At 34.7% G+C, this 23,088-nt stretch overlaps 1 protein-coding gene across 2 annotated transcripts in view; it reads left to right on the top strand.

The window, feature by feature from the left end:
• Nucleotides 1-23,088, top strand: part of LOC137389797 (inactive peptidyl-prolyl cis-trans isomerase FKBP6-like) — a 44,440-nt gene that overhangs the window by 19,902 nt on the left and 1,450 nt on the right. The window contains exon 11 of one of the 2 annotated variants that reach the window (XM_068075898.1): nucleotides 2,035-2,165. In XM_068075898.1, the coding sequence (XP_067931999.1) occupies nucleotides 2,035-2,165 (131 nt within the window). The remainder of the gene's footprint in view (nucleotides 1-2,034; nucleotides 2,166-23,088) is intronic. The other variant, XM_068075896.1, reaches the window with a different exon arrangement.

Genomic DNA, 23,088 nt, shown 5'->3' with positions numbered 1-23,088 from the left:
GAACCAGATGGAGTTTGGAAACCAAATATTTTAGCATTTTGGCAGACGGCACAGAGCATGTGCATGTGAAGTTAGGATGAATTGGCCAAAATTATAAAAATGAAAAAGGGAACCACTTCTTGGTGTGTAACTAGTATTACAAAACTTTCGTGAGAAAACTTATCCTCTGATCCGCATATTTGTAACCAACAGTTAGACTGGTGCTGCCAGGGATTTCTTTTATTTTCAATCAGGTGGTCTATAGGTGGGTGGTTAGGAGTCTCAGGAACCAGATGGAGTTTGGAAACCAAATATTTTTTTTGAAAAATTGAAGGAAATCACGAATACTTATGCTGACCTGGTGGAAGGCACAGGACATGCGCAGTTTGGACAAATTTTGCCAAAAAATGTAGAAATGCATTGTTTCCGCAGACTAACAGACAGACAAAGGGGAATTTATAGTTGTAGACAGTAAAGAGGAACATACACAAAATTTTAGTACATTTCATCAGTAAGTATCAGTATTTTTCTATAATAATAATTGTTTTCGATTTTTAAGGCGATCTGAATGCCAGAATGCTCTAAGATTAAAATCGACAAAACTTTATTGCGACTTGAAAAGTCGCCGAGTTACGCGTCTCTATTTTGTCGACCTATTGGCAATTATAGGCATCATAATCACAGTTTTGATTGATCTGAGCGTTTTAATCGCGTTTTATTGATTTTAATCTTGAAACATCCTGGCAGTCAGATCATCTCAAACATCAACAATAATCACAAATAATAGAAATATACGGATATTTTCCGATAAAACCTTGTAAAGTTTCATGTTAGTTCATCTTTAGGCAACAATTTTAACAATTACTGCTAGTCGCTGGGAGCATCCTGTACTTGAGAATGGTACAGAATGGTACCTCGATCATAGTTTGTGCTCAATTCTATATGTATACTATATGAATGCCTGGCAAAATGTGTGATTTATATAGATAGGTATAGTTAACATACAATATAAGTTGAATTCCATTTAAGATTTTTGTTATATTTGTATATTCATTTTTTTCATTGTTTTTCAGAGTTTTTTGTTTTACTTGGTATAATCAAGAAACGCTGAGGTAAAATTAATATTATTAGCTTTGTAAAAGGCGAGTGTTTTTAATTCCTATAACTTTATGATGACCAGATTTGGTTTTTTAAATATTCCATAATAGCCAGCCGCTAGTCATTTGAGATGAAGACAATGTTCAGTTGTTATTATGAAAGCACACATTTGAACAAGCCTCATTGTGAGTGGTTTTATGCATAAAAAATACAAGCAAGCGATAGACAAGTGGTGAATAGCATTTAACTTTTTGCGTACTCTGACGTACTTTACTTAATGGTGTCTAGTAATTAAGGTCATTTTTCTAAAGGAAAACACAGCGTATTATCTCTGTCAGTCTTAATACGGATTGACATTCACTTAGGAATAAACAATCCGAACATGAAGTTGAAGGCCTCAACTCTTGCACAGCTTCAAAGGCTTAAACTTTTATATCCCGATGGTGTAACTTATAAAGTCTCTGGTTTCAACAGCTGACATTAAATCAAGCCATTGTACCCAAGTTTGACACGTATTAGCGGTGGCTTATCCGACGTTATTAGTGGCCCGCTGAAAGTTTTGACTTGTCTGAAGAAACTCGGTAACATTCTTATTTGTCTTTTTTTCTAGCAGCGAAAGCTGCGGACAACCGAGATGGTTTTGTGATTTCTCATTGCTCATCATGAAGCTTTTTTTGACGGAGACTATTAGGAAAGAGTATCTACTCTTCTCAAGCTTTCACATCCGACGCGCTCTAGAAGCTCGTGCGTCAGGATTAGTGATTCTTTTCAAGGGAAACGCTAGGGGATCATGATGGAATCATTATTCACTTTTCTTTGTCAGACGATAAGATTTCAAATTGCGAAATTCTTAATCACGGCTTTAACTTCCTATTTGACAAAGTTTTTGTGTAATGTCAGGTTTGACGCTTGACAAGGCAAAGAGAACTCGATGGTCTGATTGAATGCGTCTGTGTTTCCTTAGGCAGTTCAAAGAGTCGGTCTTACAAGAACTGAAGCTAACTGCTACAACATACACAGCTGCCGAACTAGATGCACTCTGTCATGTCGCTGCCAGCATGCAGCTAACTGTGTTGCCCAACAAAGAGGTACTTTCGTCAATTGTTTTAGATCTTGTGTAGGGCTTTAAAAGCCTTAGTTTTTTTCTAGACTTTTGGGGTGGTATGACAGCTAGCTTAAGAATAGGCTCCCTTTATGGTTCACACCGTTGCCAAACTAGATGCACTCTCTCCTATCGCTGCCAGCATGCAGCTAAAGTGTTGCCCAACGAAGAGGTACTTTGGTCAATTGTTTAAGTCTTGAGAAAAACTAAGGCTTTCAAAGCCTTAGTTTTTTTCTAGACTTTTGGGGCGGTATTACAGCATATGTATGGGCTCCCTTTATTACTAAATAATGTGAGCTTATATTAGTTTTCATCTTTTTTCTTTTACAGGGTAAAAAATTTACTCTTTCCCCCTTTGTGGTGATCACCTCGACAAGGTTATTTCACTAGTCAGTATCCATATTTAATCCCCTATGCACACATTACTCTCTCTCTCTCTCTAATTGATTATTACCATCTATCATTAATATGATGGCCCACAGTTCTCAGTTTGTTTAACTGAATCGCATGATGGGAGACGCAGTCAGGCGACACGACTACTCAAACCTTTGGCTAGAACATTTCCTGTTAGGAAAGTATGTGCAACGAGCTAGATCACCATCGACTGTGCAGCACAGTACCAGTGTGACTGGCTGTGTCATAGCTATTCTTATGTCTCCTCAGTTTAGTAAAGACCATAAAGAGGCATATCTTTGATGCTTTCTTTACCTTTAGTAATATTTGGTCAAGAAGATGTTAAACATGTTCAGACAACTCCACATCAATCCGTTTAGCCCACTGAATGATTAGAGTGCAATTTTATAAGTACAACTTTCTTGGCACTGTCTACGATGTAAACACTCACCAGAGTAGCCACTAGCTAAGGAATGAACCATTTGGAGATATCACTTGTTACCCTGCAACCTTGGCTTCACTACTATCAAATCGTGAACTTCAATATACAAAATGACTGTTTGCTATTTTGTTAATATAATGGGTGTATTTTATTAATCGCTTGATGACAGTACTTTGGCTGATGAACTAAAATGCCAAGTAGTTGGCTATTTAGAGTTCTGGCAACAGATAAGCCTTCCACTCTGAACAGGTTCAGAGCTCGCCTTTTCAAAAGTGCCATAATTTATTCACTGTCAAAGATGTGACAAAAAACTTTGGTAAGTTTATGTAGTAACTAGCAGCCTTGTCCGGGATTTCGTTCATGCTAAATTGGTATACATTTTCAATCAGATAGCTTGCAGCATGCTTGTAGATTTTTAACACAAATTACAACAAACCATAGCAACAAACTGTGAACCCTTTCATTGAGGGCGTTTATTGTCCTTAATACATGCGAAGGCGCATACTTGAGTTTCTAATCCGATAGATCGTGGCACATTTATATGGAAAATGAAAGCTCCAAGATTGCCAATTGAGTGCGGTATTGCTTGGAGTAGACTTCCTTTTACACATTAAATAAGCTATAGTGGATCTGTTGCTGTTATAACTCGTCCCTTGTTTTCCCTAAGGGACACCCACGATAAAAAGTAGCTCATCGTGCAATGGTCTATTAGTTTTTATCGGTACAGTCATACTTCGACTTACGAGCTTAATCGTTCCAAGACTGAGCTCGTATGTCAATTTACTCACATGTTGGTGCAATTTATTTATATATAGAACAATTAAATATATATTGATTGGTTTCCATACTCTAAAAAATGCAAATAAAACACTCAAAACAAGATATTGTAACAGAAAGAACATGTTGGTTATTGTCCTAACTTACCACATGTTTTCAAAAAGCAACAAATAAAAAAGAATGCAAGGAAATGTGATTAATTAAAAAGGTAAAATTAAATACATACAATAGCAGTTAACGCTAGCATTTGCCATGGAGGGAAATATAAGTTATCCTTCATTACAACAATTGATTTTGATAAATTTGGATTTTATCAAAGTTTTAAAAGACAAACTTAGAAGCAAACCTAAAAGCAAACTTTCATTTTTAACTTAACGTAATTAAAATTTCTTCAGTGTTCATAGTTTGAAGTTGTTCGCTGGTTAGCTAATTTTTCCTTTGTTTCGCTTTCACGACTAGCCGGCTGTTTTAAGATAAACTTACGGTATCTAAGGACGTTTGCCTTTGTCACTCTTTCAACATGTTGCGATTAGGACGAACACAGGTGTCGTCACAAAGGGTTAATGCACGATCACTAGCCAACTTGTCCGAATGTCTCTTTTACAGTTTTGATAGATAGCAACGGCCTTTTCAAATAGCATCGTTTCAGTTACGCTGTCACCGGCCACTTGTTTATCCAATGCCACCAGCGGTCGTGAAGATCGCTACGCCGTTTCGAAACTATGGTTAGTCCTTTTGCGAACTAAATGCCCTGAGTATAATCTTTCTGTTTGATAATTGTGGATGTATTACTGTCATATTGCTGAGCTAGCTGAATCACGCATACAATTTTTGCATATTTTTCAATAATTTTCCGTTTAATATCAATTGTTATCATTGGCTTTTTCTTTGCATTATCTTTCATTTTACTGGTAAACTTTAGGTCTACGCACAGTACTTTTAATTCACATAATTCTGCACTGAAAATCGCGCACAAAAAACACGGTACAAAAGTATAACATGAGCAGTTGAAAAATACAGAGTGATGCTGTTCTCATAAAACACCTCTGGCATACTTGGCAACTGACTCATGTGCTCGTATCTCAAACATGGCTCGTATGTTAGTGCTACAACTTGCTTGAAAGCTGGCTCGTATGTCAAGTTTCTCGTACATTGGAGCACTCGTAAGTTGAAGTATAACTGTAGTTTTAATTTTCACACCCAACCCAGTTCAACGACATCTAATCCGATGATGGAGCGAATATGAAGCGTGTGCATGCAGCAGGGGAGCGTTTAAGAGGCTAATTCTCAAAAACCACTCGTAGTTTTGAAACCAAACATTTTTGTCGGCCTGGCGAAAAGTGCGAAGCATAACCGCGTGCAGTTTGGACAAAATCGACCAAAAAGGTGAAAATATTTATGCAGAGCAACAGACAAGCACACAATGACAAAATGTGATTTATTGATTAATGTTAATTGATTGATGTTTATCTACAATTAGAGGCACCCCAATTATAGTATCATTTGTTTTAGACAATGAAAAAGTTAAAGTTTAGTAGAATACATACTAAAACTTAGCTTTAAGCTCTAATACTGCTCTGTTTCATGTTAAGCACTGTGGTTTTAGTTCTACTTACGATAAATTGTAGTAAATATATATAAATAGTATATATATACTATATATATACTATATATATACTATATATATATAGTATATAAATTAAAATATATATTAACATTAAAGATAAACTTGCACAAAACTTTTGTAGGTTTTATCAGAAAGTATCAGTATTTTTTATCATTTGGCGATTATTTTTGGTGTTTGCAGAGATTTGACTGCCAGGATGTTTCAAGTTTAAAATCGACAAAACTTGATCGCGGTTAAAACGCTTAGAGGAAAAATACAATTAACGTTATGTCACTAGTTGCTATCGTTGATATAGTTGATATCGACTATCACGTTCAAGTTGCAGCAGTATCCGTCTCTATTTTGTCAGTCTCATCGCCGCAATGGACGTCGTAATCACACTTGCTTGATGTGAGCATTTTAATCATGATCAAGTTTTGTGAATTTTTATCTTGGAACATCCTGACAGTCGGATCACCTTAAACCTGAAAAACAATCACAAATGGTAGAAAAATACTGATAATTTGCAATAATATTCCAATGGGTTCGTTTTTAATGATCGTTATCACTTGTGTCAGTCATTTCAGTTGTAACAGGCTTGTAACAAATCTGAAATCATTATTTCTTGTTTTTATATTTGTTTATTACTTAACATGCAAGAAGTGCCTTTAATTTAAGCCCTGAGGCTTTGTAATAAGCGGATTGAACCACAGATAGTTGTTGATTTGAACCAATGATTGACTAGAGATTCTTTAGTCAAGAGCTTCTAAATCTACTTTAAAATGAGAGGTCCCAAGCTGTCTCATGTCTCTGATATTTATGCTTTAAACCGCCCTATGCTAGAAATCAATGTGTTCATTTACCTCTCTGAAAATATGAAGGAATAGATGCTAACTCTATTTGAAATCAAAGAATATTATCTATTATAAACAAAGATGGGATCTTAAGCTAAAATGGAAGTGATAAAAAAGCAGTACAAAGGCTAAATTTTACAATGTAATAAGATAAGAATGAAATGGTACGATTGCCAGACAAGTTGTGCTACACGTTATTTGTTCACGAGGCGTTTTATAAGATAGTTTTAATGGTGCATATCCGTCATCTCTGCATGAAATTCATCTTTATCAACCTGTTTGGAATTTTAGCTCATAAACCGGCACATTCCGCCATCATAAATCTGGCAACCAAGATAATCCTCTAGGCTCTTCAACCTAAATGGTACATCATCATATAATTAACGTCCAGTTTTCTGGGTCGTCGGCAAAAAAATTCATTATATAATGTAACGTATGTAAGCGTTAAGGGCCATTTTTCTTATAGATCGTTATGTCCAGACGTTTAGCTGCGGTGAAACTAAAAACCATTACTGTATTTTTATGTAGGTTGTGTACTGTGAAGTGCAAATAATCTTTATAAAATGACGATTTTACTTTTAACATGCGGTTACATTTTATTAAAAAGTTGTCTGTAACAACATTTATGTCTTGTTACATGGCCCATTCAACGGCGAGCTGAATCCGTCTAAACCTGGTTTATGGACTAGATTTCCATTACGCGAATAATCTGTATATTTGTGTCATTTGCGTGAGGAAAACGGAAAAAGTCCGCAAGTCAAACCAGTTTTGTTGCTCGCAAGCTATTCCATTTTAAACATTTTCCACATTTTAGTCATTCCTATTTCCTATTCCAATTAGAGCAGTTTCAAATGCACTGCTATGATCTCTGGTATAGAAATCCTTATCTTTTATAACAAAGACCCCCATTCGACATCCACAACAAGCGACATCCGCAACATGCGAATGTCGATTGATTAAAACATGCATCAATGTGTGCACAATTCCAAATTCGCATCATTTGCACAGCGGAAATGTAGTGAGGGTGAGTCTTGTGAGAAGGAAGTGTTTCACGAATGTTTCTGGACTGAACTGCTATCTGACTTGTCTGATCTGACCTGTCTGATCTGACCTTGACTTGACATACCACTTGGACCTGCTATGTAGAAGAGAAATGTGCATGCTATGTTATTATGGTAGAAAACAGGCTAAGGCTAGCATTAGATAACTATAACTTTATGTCCACTCAACAATGATGAAAACAAATACAGCGGAACCTCGGTTCCCGAACACAATCCGTTCCAGAAGGTTGTTCGAAAACCGAGTTGTTCAAGATCCAAAACAATTATTCCCATTGGAATTATTGTATGTAAATTTTAATCCTTTCCAAGCCGAGACAACAACTTGAGTAAAGCATTTTTAAACATTTTACACCATAAATTGTACTGTATACTATAAATAAAAATGACTAGATATAGATCGTGTTTACTTTTTATGATGAAAACAGAAAACAAAAAGTAAACATTTCGTATGCTTTGCTCTTAAAACATCGAAAACATTCTAGGTTAAAGGTTGACTTGCAACAAAATTCACATTACAGTTATTTGATATAAAAAGATTCACCATGTCTTACTCTGCTGTGTTGTAGGTGCAAAATATGTGGAAAGGTGATTACAAGCTCTTAAAAGCTCAAAAACGAACAGAAAATCGTAGCCACACGAGATCGCTGTAGTTTGGATTCCCTTTCCAAAACGGCTCGAATGTGATGTAGCTGTGAAAGATGGTTTCTGTTTACACTTTCATGCAACCTTATTCGTCGAAATATTATCACAAATATACTTTCACTTTTACTATATACTATACATTCAATAAAACTATGTCTATTGTTCTTACGCATCTGTTTTATCGTCATCGTAATGCTGTCACTTTTAGCAGTTATATCTTATAACTTATCGTAAAAATTCGTTTAATTTTTTAGCCTTAGCTTGAGGGAGTACATATCATTGTCTGATAATCATGACGAGCCTGTTAGTCACCTGTGATAATCGAAAAGTGCTGCAAAAATTGTTTGCGAAGTATTGGGTCACATGATCAGATTACGACTTGCCAATTAGACCAGGCCGAAACAAAACTGTAAAGTAGCAAGCATCTATATTTGACACGGGGTTTTCGGTAAAACCCGAAGTGGTTGTCATAAACTAGTACTACGATAAGTTTTATATTGAGCTTTTTATTGGCCTGTCAATTCACATGAGAACATCACGTGACAAGGCGATAACCAAATTTCGTGGTTACGTCATCGAAATAAAGAGATTCTAATCTACGGTGGCTTTTCGTTTTTGAGCTTTTAAGAGCTTGTAATCACATTTCCACATATTTGGCACCTACCACCCAGCAGAGTAAGATATGGTGAATCTTTTGATACTAAATAACTGTAATGTGAATTTTGTTGCAAGTCAACTTTTAAGATACTTAACCAAAAATTGTAGAAATTGATTATGAAACAACAAGAATGCAACAGATCAGTTACATCGAAAATCGTCTGAAAAAGAAAATATAAACAGCAAGGACACGTTTTCTTCACATATTTGAAGGAGAATCTTCCTCCAAAACAATTTAGAGTAGCTCGACTGGAGGAGTTGTCTTCTTATCAAATCTCTTCGGTAGAGGGACGTCGTCCCAGATGGTTCCTTTCATTTTGTAAAGAATTTATGAACCGTAACTTGCTTCTCCCTATGTTAATGGTTGTTTTCATGCTGTTTCCGGAGCTGTTCCGAAGGTTTAACGCTAATGCGCATGCTCCGGTTTGGTCTAGCACCGAATTTATGTTCGAGATCCGAACAAATCTCAATTTTTTTTGTCGAAAACCTAATCGATCGAGAATCAAAGTATTCAAGAACCAAAGTTCCACTGTAAGTGGTTTGTGCCTTTTTAAATTTGACCATTTTCGTGGCTCAGCCAGAGATAACAGAGTTTTTCTTTACTTTGTAAAATCATGTACAATGGAATTTCTAAAATCACAGAAGCTGTTCTTTAGCCTAGTTGTAAAGTGTATAGATGCAAGCATTTCATATGATATGAAATGCTACCCAAGCACTCAAAAGATGCTCCTACTCACTAACACTTTAATAATTAAATAGCATTGAATATGGTTATTTATTTCTCTGAATTTATCATGTAAACACATTTAATGTTTCACTTCAGTAATATATTTTCGTAAAAAAAGAGACAGAGAGCAATTTCCTGTACTATTGAAGAACTTTAGGCTAGTACAGACTGTATCAAAGTATATTAGCAATAATCCCACACTACATCAGCGATCATCTGTGATAACGATGTTCACACTATCATAAACCCATCCGTGTTTACATCAGCGAATAGTGTGGAATCTAGCATTCTTATCGTATGATACGGTTGGTCGCTGTAATGATGAAATACTAGTCTCGCAGTAACTATCATGAAGGGAATATAGATCAAGCAATCTGTAACAGCCAGTCATTGCCAAAGAGGTGCAAGTCGCACAGACTATCGGGATGCATGGCGAAATGTCGGAAAAGTTTGAGAGCTGCAATGTTTCCCAACATATCCACGTTGCTTCTGCGATGCCATCAATCTACGGTGTATGTAGGCTACAAATAATCGCTGAAAGGACAACCCCAACCTACAGCGATACAGTGTTTACCAACGCCTTGTGAGAGAAAGTTCCATTTTATCAAGAGGCAGCTTTTTTTAAATTGTGATTTGGTTTGGTGTTCCGGACACCTTTTTTAGTTATTTGGCAGCAGTTTTTGTAGTTTTTTCATAATAGTGAAAAATGTTTTGCGGTTGACATGGCAAAGTCAGTTGCATTTGTAAATTACAAGGTGACAATCAATAAAAATCATTTGAAAGAATAAATACAACATTTATCCCCCAAAAGACATTTAATCGATATGTCGATATGACCTGCAAAAGCTCAGTGTATGCATAAAATGTGAACCATGGATAGGTAAGGTCACGCTGTATGCGATTATGTGATTACCATGCTAAGGAGGGTCAAGCTGAGATGCAAATAACTTTATTAGCTGTGTATTGTTGTTAAACCTAATACTTCAAGGGGTCATATTCAAGAAAAAAAAACATATTGTATTATATATTGTAAAAATATTAGTATATTATATGTAAAAAAAACATTAATATTCTAAAAATGTAAGTTTTCTGTTCCTGAAAGGTAAAAGGTTTTGTAATACGCTTGTTCGTCTAGTCGCAATTGCTTCAACAAAATGTACTTTTTTAATATTCCACATTGACCTTGAGCATATACATGGCTCAACTCTTTCAACGCTTGGCTTTCAACATTTTATATTCGAAGTTTCTCAAACCATCGCAGTTTTTTAGGAAAGGTGCAGAACTTGAAGGCGAAAAGTTAAGAATATGTAATCAAAATACAAAAATAATATAACATTGGAAGAGCTAATGTAGTTTAAACTATATCTAATTGAGTTAGAGTGAGTTACTTTGGGTATCTCTATCATCACCTCTAACTCGGCTCATGTGCCTCATAAAACCTGCACCTCCTTCCGCATTCTAAGGTGAAGTAACTATAAAATTAATTCAGTTTTCACATGTCTCGATTTGACTAACAGGTTTTTGGACTATAATACAGTTTAAATAAATTACTGCGTGTTTTTATAGGAATATTTAATCTAATGCACAGTAATTTTAGACGAATTACATTTGTATGCAGATGTTTGATTGTATAAGGAGTAACAATTGCGTGTTTTTTTCTTGGGAGCTTCTGACATGGAGAGAAAGTACTTTCTTCAACATTACTAAAAATATATTGGTATGATATTGGTGCCGTGGGATATTTAGAGGTGATCATCTCATTTCCTTGAACTCGCAGGTGTCTAACGATAGCCAAAAGTTTCAGTTTAATTTAGGCACGTACAGGCTATTTCTATATTAGGAGTATTTTGTCTTGTGCCAACTCTCTCTCTCTCTCTTTTAATACTCAAGCAAGGAATGTGGCTAAATAGTCACTGAGCAATGTATTTACAGTGGACATGACAGTGCAGTTATTTACCTTGCCTGTCGCATTACAACTATCAACTATCGTTTACATGGCAACACATGCCAGCTTACATCACTGAGTTCAAAGCAATCAAACCTTCATTTGATTGAATGGATTACAGCCTGATTTGCTGGCAAGTCCTGTAAGAAGGGGATGTAGTAATCCTTTAGCAGCTCTCTTACAGGATTCTGATAGTCATTACATAAATTACTAAGTGCTTAGCTCCTAGCACAATTTTCTACTGCAGTCAGACTTCTCTTGTCTAGGAGCTTACTTTCGTATCTGAGTATTTGTATCTCACATCTGAGTCCGTGTGTGTCACATCCAAGTACATGCGTTTCATGCCCAAATCCATATGTCTAAATGTTTCACATCTGAGGTCATGTGTTTCACATCTGAGTCCAGGTAGTTTACATCTAAGCTCTCGTGTTCTACATATAAGTCAGCATGTTTCATGTCTGAGTCCACATGTTTCACATACAAATCTCTGCATTTTACATCTGAGCTTGTGTGCTTCACATCTGGGTCTAAAAGTTTCACATTCGAGTCTGTGTGCTTCACATCTGAGCTCATGCCTTTCGCATCTGGGACAATGTGTATCGACCTTTATTCCATCTGTGTCACATCTGAGTTTGTCTGTTTTACATCTGATTGTGTGTTTCACATCTGAGTTTGCGTGTTTCACATCTGTCCACATGTTTTACATCTGAGTTCATGTGTTTTACATCTGAGCTCGCGTGTTTTGTATCTGAGTCAATGTGTTTCACAACTGAGTTCTTGTCTTTCACATCTGAGTCAATGTGTTTCACATCTGAGGTCACATGTTTTACATATGATACGAGTCAATGGTTTTATATTTGAGCTCACGTGTTTTACATCTGAGTCAGTGTGTTATCAGAGCTCTCAGTCTGCTTGTTGCAAAATTCATTTAATTGTTGACATATCAGCAGTTGCCTTTGTTTGGACTTACTTGAAGGTAATGGCCCGAGTAATGGCAGTTTAGCAATAATTGTGTCTAAGAAGACGTAAGCATAGATATGCTAGCGTGGGATTTGCCTAGACTATCAGTCCTTAAGCCTTTGTGTGAGATGTAGAAGAGGTATGTGCAGACGATTATCCCATTCACCGAAAAATAATTTCCAAGTTGTGAAATTGGTTCTATAAATCAAACATGAAAACTTATTCAAACTCATCTAACGAGATTAAAAGTGTTGAAGTGACATTCTTCTGGGGTTAATAGTGTGATTTAGAGTTGGCAACCATAGGGCTATAGAGTTAATCCTACATGTAATTCACCAACACGCACTTGTGATCAGCACCTGCTGTTCTTACCCATGATGCTTCTCAGGGCCATGTTAATCATCATGAATAGTTGGAGAGTCATTAAGGTAGTGAGAAATTAGGAGAGTGAATATGATGAGTCCAGTCGAAGCATGAATTGACCAACAAGAGTTGGCCTCAATCGTATTGGAAGCCATGGCATTTTTGCTGGATTCTCTAGTGTCATTCTTCAAGTATATTCACAATAAAGTGTAATAATACAAATAATACAAATATACATAATACAAATAATTTGTTCCGAGAACATTTGCCTCATAGGGATTTGACATGTAAACAGTAAAATACATGTAAATTGCCCAATATGTTCCAAGATCATTCCAAACTCACCCCTTCGGCCCTTCAAATAGGAAATAACTATACATTATTTTTTAATTTAATGTACAGTAACTGTTTGTATTGGTTTGTATCTGCAACTCGTCTCATTTTTCTCATCACTTTCATTTGGTTTATGGGCCGTGATTACAGTAATTTTATCTTAAGTTAAGGAAATTGCGCACCTTCAAGGTCAATTTATATCACTTTTTTTAGACAGCAAGGTCTATTATGGAAAGAAAAAATTAACACATTGTATGTATATATCTAACATGAAACAAAACAAAAAAATATATATCCTATTGTAAGAGCTGTGTCTGTCTGTTCATCCATTCATCCATTCATTCCAACACCTGTACCCATTGACAGCCAAGTATTTCTGAATAATTGTACACATATTCACTTTGCTTTATCACCACACCTGGCGATCTCTCACAACACCCTAGACTGCGAGGGTCCTAGTATATATATAATAGAGGTTTTCTCTCCCAAGTGCAACAAGAAAGAAAACGATATTTTTAAGGCCAACCATGGAACTCTCGTTATCCAAATTGAATTTGAGAACCTGCATCGACTTGACGCTTTACAATGTATGAAATTTCTCACATAATACGTAGCAAAAACTTTCCATCATTTTTTTATATTAAGAGGAATTTACGTTATAGGACCGTCTACTGTATTTATATTGGAACATGGCTCGTCAATGATTTGAACAGTAATTTGTATTGTTATATTTTGTACCGAACAAAAATATGCCATATGTCAATGATGTCAACAACCAAGAACCAAAATACTTAAAGAACATAAATTAAGTATAGAAAAAGATTTTCAAATATTTAGTTATCAAACAAAAACTATTTAAAATATTTTATAAACAGTTCCAATTATATATATATAATATATATATGTATATATTTTTTTATATAAATATCTATATTACTAGTGACAGTATCTATGTTCATATAAAATATGTGTTTGTGTGATATTCTAGTTTGATTTTTCAGTACTGTTATTGAAGTATCATGAACATATTTTTATGGTGTTTGAAATATCCACACTTTGTGATAGCAATAATAATAAGTACATCTAATTGCATTGCTATATTTCATTATTATGTTTCTTATTAATTATGAATAATTATATCTTGTTACAAGATTAATTATGTTTCTTATTAATTATGAATAATTATATCTTGTTACAAGATTAATTATGTTTCTTATTAATTATGAATAATTATATCTTGTTACAAGATTAATTATGTTTCTTATTAATTATGAATAATTATATCTTGTTACAAGATTAATTATGTTTCTTATTAATTATGAATAATTATATCTTGTTACAAGATTAATTATGTTACTTATTAATTATGAATAATTATATCTTGTTACAAGATTAATTATGTTACTTATTAATTATGAATAATTATATCTTGTTACAAGATTAATTATGTTTCTTATTAATTATGAATAATTATATCTTGTTACAAGATTAATTATGTTACTTATTAATTATGAATAATTATATCTTGTTACAAGATTAATTATGTTACTTATTAATTATGAATAATTATATCTTGTTACAAGATTAATTATGTTTCTTATTAATTATGAATAATTATATCTTGTTACAAGATTAATTATGTTTCTTATTAATTATGAATAATTATATCCTGTTACAAGATTAATTATGTTACTTATTAACTATGAATAATTATATCTTGTTACGAGATTAATTATGTTTCTTATTAATTATGAATAATTATATCTTGTTACAAGATTAATTATGTTACTTATTAATTATGAATAATTATATCTTGTTACAAGATTAATTATGTTTCTTATTAATTATGAATAATTATATCTTGTTACAAGATTAATTATGTTTCTTATTAATTATGAATAATTATATCCTGTTACAAGATTAATTATGTTACTTATTAACTATGAATAATTATATCTTGTTACGAGATTAATTATGTTTCTTATTAATTATGAATAATTATATCTTGTTACGAGATTAATTATGTTTCTTATTAATTATGAATAATTATATCTTGTTACAAGATTAATTATGTTTCTTATTAACTATGAATAATTATATCTTATTACAAGTAAGCTTATCTTCATCAATATATGTAAATAATTGTTTATTGAAGTTCGTGTTGTCATCGTCGTTCAAAAGCCAATTTAAATAGAAATTAACTCGTGTTGAAAGTGAATAAAATGAAATCAAGATTATTATAATCAATAGCTTCAGCCAATCACAAATGTGTCGGTTTTATCTCCACCAATGTAGACAACTAAGATGTTTGATTTGAAGCAACTTAAGACACCTTTTGTCAGGGTATAGCCAGCATACCCATAGCCAGACATAAATTCTTGTCATAATTTATTACATAAGACATTGTCTTTCTAGAAATACTTTTAAATTTTTGATAATGTGAAATATCTAATTTTTCTCTAATTTTGTATCGGGATGTATCATGTAGCAAAGTAGTCAAAAATTCTGTTCTGGTGATTAAACAAGATGCTCTTTAATAATTTTCAGTTGCAAAAATAAAGATCATTTTTAGAATCTCATCAATCGACTTTAATATCATTTCGGCAGCACTAAGAGAACTAGGTCAAGCAGGTAAATCTTGGAAACTATCGTTTCTAAGATTTACTTGCACTATTCACTTGCACTGTTTTCATAGTGCAGAGGATGAAGATTTGGAGTTGTGCGTTACCGTGTAATAAGTGTTTCAATGGCCATATTGCGGATAAACGTCGACACCTTGTTAAAAAGGATAAGGAATTTTATATCAGAGGTCATAGCATCAACTCCTGTCTTACTTAGCATCACACTTTTGAAATAAAAACAATTGAGGTGCGGAAATGTTTAAAATGGAATAGCTTGCGCAGTATTTTCCTGCGCAAGTGCCGTTTCCTTTTTGTGCAAGCATGAAACATGCAATAAAAAACTATAATAGTATAGAAGTATAATAGAAAATTTCAGGTTCTGAAGTGTGGAAAATTTTTAAATTGGAATAGCTTGCACCACGTGTTCTTGTGCATCATTTGCAAACGCCACTTCCATTATTCGCAAGCATAAAACATTCGAAAAAGATTTGCGAGTAACAAAACTCGCTTAACTTTCGGGTTTTTGACGATTCCATCTTTCGGATGATGTAAACTCGTTGCAATGAACTTAGAAACATAGCGATTGTTACAAGGAAGGCTTAATTAGCAAATATTACTCGATGTGGGTCACTAGTAAATTTAAATTGAGTTTTGTGAGCCACATAGAGCTATTCTTATTAGAAAGTTTAGGCTTTGCGGGTCAGGCATGTCAGCACTATAAGTGCCAGATATTTTCCAATTCCAAACAGGTTAAGGGGTGCATCAATGACCGAGCAAGGTTGACATCACTGCTGCCCAGTGATGTAGCAATTACCTATTTTTGGATATTAAAGTAAAGCTTTGACTACAGATGCCAAGAAAGGGCGTCATTTGCTGTTCAATGCTTTGTCAATTTGTTTGGACAATGCATCATGATTACAAGTACGCATGGGTAATCATCCACACAGAAAAAGCTTGTTTATTTGTGATTGGCCATAAGAATGTGTTCCCAAATAAACAAAATTTTTATTACATGTCGTTCATTTTCAAGGTCAAACTGTTTTATTTTTTTCTTAATAATTTCACGCTTCCTCAGCACGAAAGACTAGACTAAACAAATGCCAAGTTTACTGGTTCAAGAAAACAGCCCATGGACCTCAAGTCAAAACACAGCCAATTGATTTGATGGACGTCAATGTCATTATATGTCACATTGAGCCGGAATCGATAGAACTGGGCAAGCTTGTCAAAATATGGGAAAAGCCGCTCGGTTGATTTTTATGGGAGCGTATTTGACCATAGGATTAATGTTCACTTTATTTAAAGTAGATATAAGTACAATTACGGGAATTTTGCAAGAGGCAAGAGGAAACCGTTTTCCATTTTTACTTACACTGAATTTTGAGTTTAAATTTGTTTTTTTTTCTGCTGCCTTTCATGGAATAGTCCATTCAAACGCTGTCGACTCTGCTGCTTACAGAAAATCTATAAAAACCTTTGTAACAGAGAGAAAAGAAATGTAGCTATTTACTTGCATATTTTTTCTTGTAATTCAATGTCAACTTCCACAATTGTTTAACACAGTATTTAAAAATATGTTATTATAATTAATGGCATCGAAGTAATTATAGTTTTGAGGGACCTCTAAAATGTTTCAAATGCTACATAACAAGGTTGACATCATTCTATATTAATTTTTTGTATTAAAGTAAGTTGAGTGGTAATCTATTAAAGTTATTAGAAGTATGACACTTCCCGGTATTTAGTAAAGGTTGACAAATATCTGTAAAGGTAGGATGTATAAAGCCAGACAGGCTTTTACTGTTTGTATATTGTGCTAGTGGCAAGACATTAACTCACTGAAGCTTAAAGGCTGACTTGCAACAAAATTCACACTACTAGAGGTGGAACGAGACAGGTTTTTTAAGTTCGAGACGAGACTCGAGACACTGTCTTGTAAAAATTCGAGACACGAGACAGCAAAATAATGAGCATTTGGTGACGATTTCACCACACAAGTACTAGCTACTTGGTATATATAAAATTAATAAAACTATTTTTAAATTGAATTTTTACCTGGTGTAAACGATTTAAATACAACATTTTAATAGTGATATGCATGTAGTTTTTGTAAACAAAAGTGACACAAACAGCTCTAAAATACCGAAGTTATATATTCTAAAAATTTTGAGCTTGATTGATCATAATTATTATAAACATATTCCTTTGTACATGTATATTTTTACCATCTATTGAATAGTTCTTACTTTTTAATGTAATGAAACCGATAGCCGTCGCTCTACAAAGAAATACCGCAACTAAAAGAACATACGATAACATTTTCATTCTTATCGTTTCATTAACGTTAAGTGTTGTTTGTGTATTAACTGTAGTATGTGAATTATATTTAAATTGTACTCATGAAATTATATTAATTACTGTATACATGCACATGTATATTCCTATATTGAGCTAACAAAACGTCATTGTTAACCGAACACGGACTATGGTCGACACGGCCTTTCGTTCGTTTCTCCGTGTCCGGGCAAGTTTTACCCGCGATTGGTAGTATATACGTAAAAGAGGCCCGAATTTTATGAAGGACAGTTGGTGTTTAGACACGATACGATAAAATACAGACATTTTACCCGCAAAAGTCTTATTTATTAAATTGGATTATCTGAAGAGTAATTAGATACGACCCGGTATCTGTTTTAAGGACACAGAACCGAACTAAAATATAACAGGGCTGTTGTCCGGACTACATGATTAGACTCAGTGGCCAACATAATCAATAGCAACAGGTAGTAACGGACCGGGTATAACTTTAAAGGCAGTTGCCCGCAATCCATTACAATATATGGAGTTGTTGCTACCACAAGAAGCCATGTTTTAACAACCGTGCGCAGGCGCTTTAGTTCTATTTCCTGTCTCGAGTTTGGCAATAGTCGAGACGAGACCAATACGAGACGAGACAGGTCGATACTCGAGACGTCTCGTTCCACCTCTACACACTACAGTTATTTGGTATCATAAGATTCACCATGTCTTACTCTGTTGTGTTGTAGGTGCAAAATATATGGGAATGTGATTACAAGCTCTTAAAAGCAAAAAATGAACATTTAATGGCAGCCACACGAGACCGCCGTAGTTTGGATTCGCTTTCCAAAACGGCTCAAATGGGATGTAGTTGTTACAGGATGGTTTCTGTTTACACTTTCATGCAACCTCATTCGTTGAAATATTTTCACAAATATACTTCACGCATTCAATAAAACTATGTCTATTGTTCTTACGCGTCTGTTTTATCGTCATTGTAATGCTGTCACTTTTAGCACTGATATCTTATAACTTACCGTAACAATTTGTTTAATTTTTTAACCTTAGCTCGAAGGAGTACATATCATTGTCTGATAATCATGACGAGCCTGTTGGTCACCTGTGATAATCGAAAAGTGTTGCAAAAATTATTTGCGAAGTATTGGGTCACATGATCAGATTACGACTTGACGATTAGACCAGGCCGAAACAAAACTGTAAAGTAGCGAGCATCTATATTTGATACTGGGTCTTTGGTAAAACCCGAAGTGTTTGTCATAAATTAGTGCTACGATAAGTTTCATATTGAGCTTTTTATTGGCCTTTCAATTCACGTGAGAGCATCACGTGACAAGACAATAACCAAGGAAACTGTAATGAATACGTCAGATAAATAAACAGATTCCAATCTACGGCGGCTTTTCGTTTTTGATCTTTTAAGAGCTTGTAATCACATTTCCACATATTTGGCACTTACAACACAACAGAGTAAGACATGGTGAATCTTTTGATACCAAATAACTGTAATGTGAATTTTGTTGCAAGTCAACCTTTAAAGAAAGGATATTAGCCTGAGGTTCAATAGTTTTAGCTGATACAATAAGACAAATTCATCTACTGCAGCAAACTCAAAACAAAACGTCATCGTTTATGCAGCACACATTCAAGTCTCTTCCATTTATGGCAGTTTCCACACTGACAAAGCTGCTTCGGCTGGTGGACCACATAAACATCCTGTAATCAGTAGAACAAATGCAATAAATATATGTCATTCATAGATATGTCATTCTAACGCGTATTTGCTGAAAGCTTTCAAATTGGGAGTTAGATAGATTGCGAGTGTTATTTTTAAAACGAATAAATGTTTAACAAAGGCATAAGTATGCCAAGCCAACGATTCGAAGCTTTGGTTCTGGAAGTTAAAGATTTGCATTGATCAGTCGATTTTCTTCGCTTTCTACAAGTGAGAAGTGAACATCTAAAGTCTAATCATAAATCTGATTTGCTAGATAAAACTGCCACAGAAAATTTGAAGCAAATGTAGCTAGGTGAACCGATAAAAATTATAAAACAATGATTAGTGATAGCAAAAGCTATAATTTTATTAATTAGTACATGTATTAATGAGTACTAAAAATATTACCTTTAGTATATTCATCAATCTAAGCCATTGTATTGCTAGATGCTATGGATTAAAAAGAAGTCGTCAAGAACTCACTGTACATACGTATCTCGCACGCGCAGGAAATTACATTTTAGCCTCAAACAGGGAAATATATTTTGAATATAAACTCAACAGTATATCTATAGGAGACTAAAAGTAAAAGATAAATTTACATCCATTCTTCGATCTTCCTCCGTAGCACTTTAACCGCCTGATGCCCAGAAGACTCGGAGTCACCTTGGCAGGAACTTCACAGCAATTTTTACAATTATGTTATTCGCCAATAAAACATGTCAATCGAGTAATTCATTAAATTAACGATGTTAATTAATTTAGTAAATATCGATGTCCATGCGATTTATTAGAGTAAGATCCCTAAATTTGAGATCACAGACAACGCGTTTTACGAGTGATAACATTTATTACGACCTATATAAAAATTTTGCGCTGATGATTGCCTAATGAAGCGACCTTATATTTATCAATCGTGGTTTCTTTTCAGATGTATCACTAGTGACGTCACGAAAGAAGCACCCGCTGGAACGTGAGCTTTTTAAAAGAGGGCCTCATTCAAACGCATATATCTCTGGACAGGGTTGGTCTACAAAGACAAAAATGGCATCAAATTGTAGCTGATGTTTTAGCCTTTTATGGGTCTTAATTTCATTAAATCGACCTTTTTGACGCAACCACGTCTTTAAACTAACTCTTCCATGTAAGGCATTCCTTGCTACAGGATGTCTACTTCGGCCCTTGCTCATGCTTTGCATCTTTATCAGAAACTTTCACAACATACCATGAAAGGTTGGCAAGTGATTGGATTACTCAAAGAGCACTTGTTTGGAGCCGTGCGATAAACCTCGGATTGGGATGTCGTTTAAGCTCTTTTCAGAGACATAAAACCATGCTAATACATAGCAGGCTGACGTCAGACAATTGCCGGATAAGGTTGCACTGTTAGAAAAACACTATCAAAGCCAGACAGTTTGTTTGAAATATTTCTTCTCATTTTTTATTGTAATGTGCATCGTGTAGACGCTTGCGAGCTCTTCTCTTATCCTCTCTTTCATGGTGGCCTTCCTTGAATAATGGAGGTTCGAGTATGTTAGAAATGTTGGTCTATGCTTGCCATCCTTGATCTTTTTTTTGCGGTGGATTAACCTCTTCGCTAGAGTTAATCCATCCATGAGCTGATGGCGTGTGATGGATCGATTAGGTTACCATCATTTTGTGTACGATATTTATGTAACTCATAAGTGATTTGTCAAGGTTTGTTGATACGGAACTAGGAACTAGTCAAGCGGTCACGTTTTGCTCAAGTTAGAATAGAAATATAGTAATATACCCACACTTTTATGCCAGTATTATGAAACCAGTTCTACGTCTAGATTTGTTCTCCTGTTTAAGCTAAGTTTTCATTTGGGAGGCAGATTTAGATTAGCAATTTACATTACTTTTTGTCTATCATCAAAACCCTATGCTTAGTATGCTACAAAAACCACCACCATCATAGATCTCTTTCATTCTATCAAAAAATCTTTGTGTGTGTTTTAAATGCGCCAGCTCATCCTAGTTATACATTGAACGTAAGTAATGACCAATCCCGCAACCAGTGTCTGAAGTGGAGAGAGATTCTTGGGGGTACTCTCTGTCATGCCAGGAGGGTAGTGTCCAGGGCCAACGGCCCTGCTCGCCGCTCACAGGGTGAGTCTGAAAAGGGCGCTGCACCCTCTCAGTAGAGGGGGTCCGGGGATACGCCCCCGGAAATTTTTTTAGCATGAATGCCCCTAAATTATGCTGTTTTCCATAACTTAAAACCCTGTGTTGTGTTCAGTAAGAAATTAAAAATGGGCTTAGCTGCACAACCTGTGTGCTCTATGACTATGGAGACTCTAGGTTGTGATGTGAGTGAGTCAAAAAACCCTATGGACAGTCCACATAGACCACAGACACAAGACAGTCCCATCTCCAAGCCACCATGAATATTATTATATGATAAGCTCAGTCACTCACTATTTTTTTAAATACAGACTCTAAATTCATGACAGTCACTAATTCTTACTCACTTTTAAAGAAATTATCTATTGGCCCATGCTGTTTCATTATGAATTGAAAGAAACGAAGAAACTAGTATAATAAGCAAGAATTTATTCAAAACTATCATCCAAAACTCAAGAGAAGAATCTAAGCAATGATTAATATAAGCTATGCGATTGCTTTACGAGGACGCCGACACAGGGTCCCGTCGATTGTGTCGGTTGATAAAAAACTGATCGGTTCTCAGGTTTTTAACAAAACAATCTAGTTGATCCGCTATAATAAGCAAAAAATTGACTGAAGAAATTAAACCATAACTGTCATGAACAACTTTTATCGTATATACTAGGTAAATCAGACACGCTGATTCCGATTTTGTACTCAAAATAAAAATTAGTCCACTAACCGTCAAAGTCCTTTAGGCTTTTTTAAAGCGTTTCAATATCTGTTTCGAAAACAACACAATCGGCATTACAAGCTCCGCCCATAAATATGTGACGAAACCTAGCTTTTTCAGGAATGGAAGTTAGGAATGTTTAGTCCGATTTAGAATATTAGAGATGGGTGTCTTAAAACCCATTATTATCTAAATCCAGCCTGTAAAATAATTTCAGTTTTTTATGAAAGGTATATAAACTATTTAAAATTGCTCATAGCTTGTTACATGACGTTTAAATGGGCTGGATGCCGAGAAAAATGAGCTCAAAAAGCGCGGTTTTATCACAAGCTAGCGTTGTTATCACGCTTTTTTAAATATGCACTGCTAAATAGCTTATCTACCTTTCAAAAAAGACTGATATTATTTTTAAGGCTGAATTTAGATATTAATGGATTTTAAAACACCCATCTCTATTATTCTAAATCGGTCTAAACATCCCTACGTAACTTCTGTTCCTAAAAAGCTAGGTTACATCACGTATTTATGGGCGGAGCTTGTTATGCCGATCGTGTTGTTTTCGAGACCGATACTAAAACTCTGTAAAAAAAGCTTTTATTACTCTGAAAGTTAGTGGACTAATCTTTATTCTG

The sequence above is a fragment of the Watersipora subatra genome, chromosome 3, assembly GCF_963576615.1.
Source record: "Watersipora subatra chromosome 3, tzWatSuba1.1, whole genome shotgun sequence".
NCBI classification, from domain to species: domain Eukaryota; kingdom Metazoa; phylum Bryozoa; class Gymnolaemata; order Cheilostomatida; family Watersiporidae; genus Watersipora; species Watersipora subatra.
This window is presented reverse-complemented; position numbering and strand designations above follow the sequence as displayed.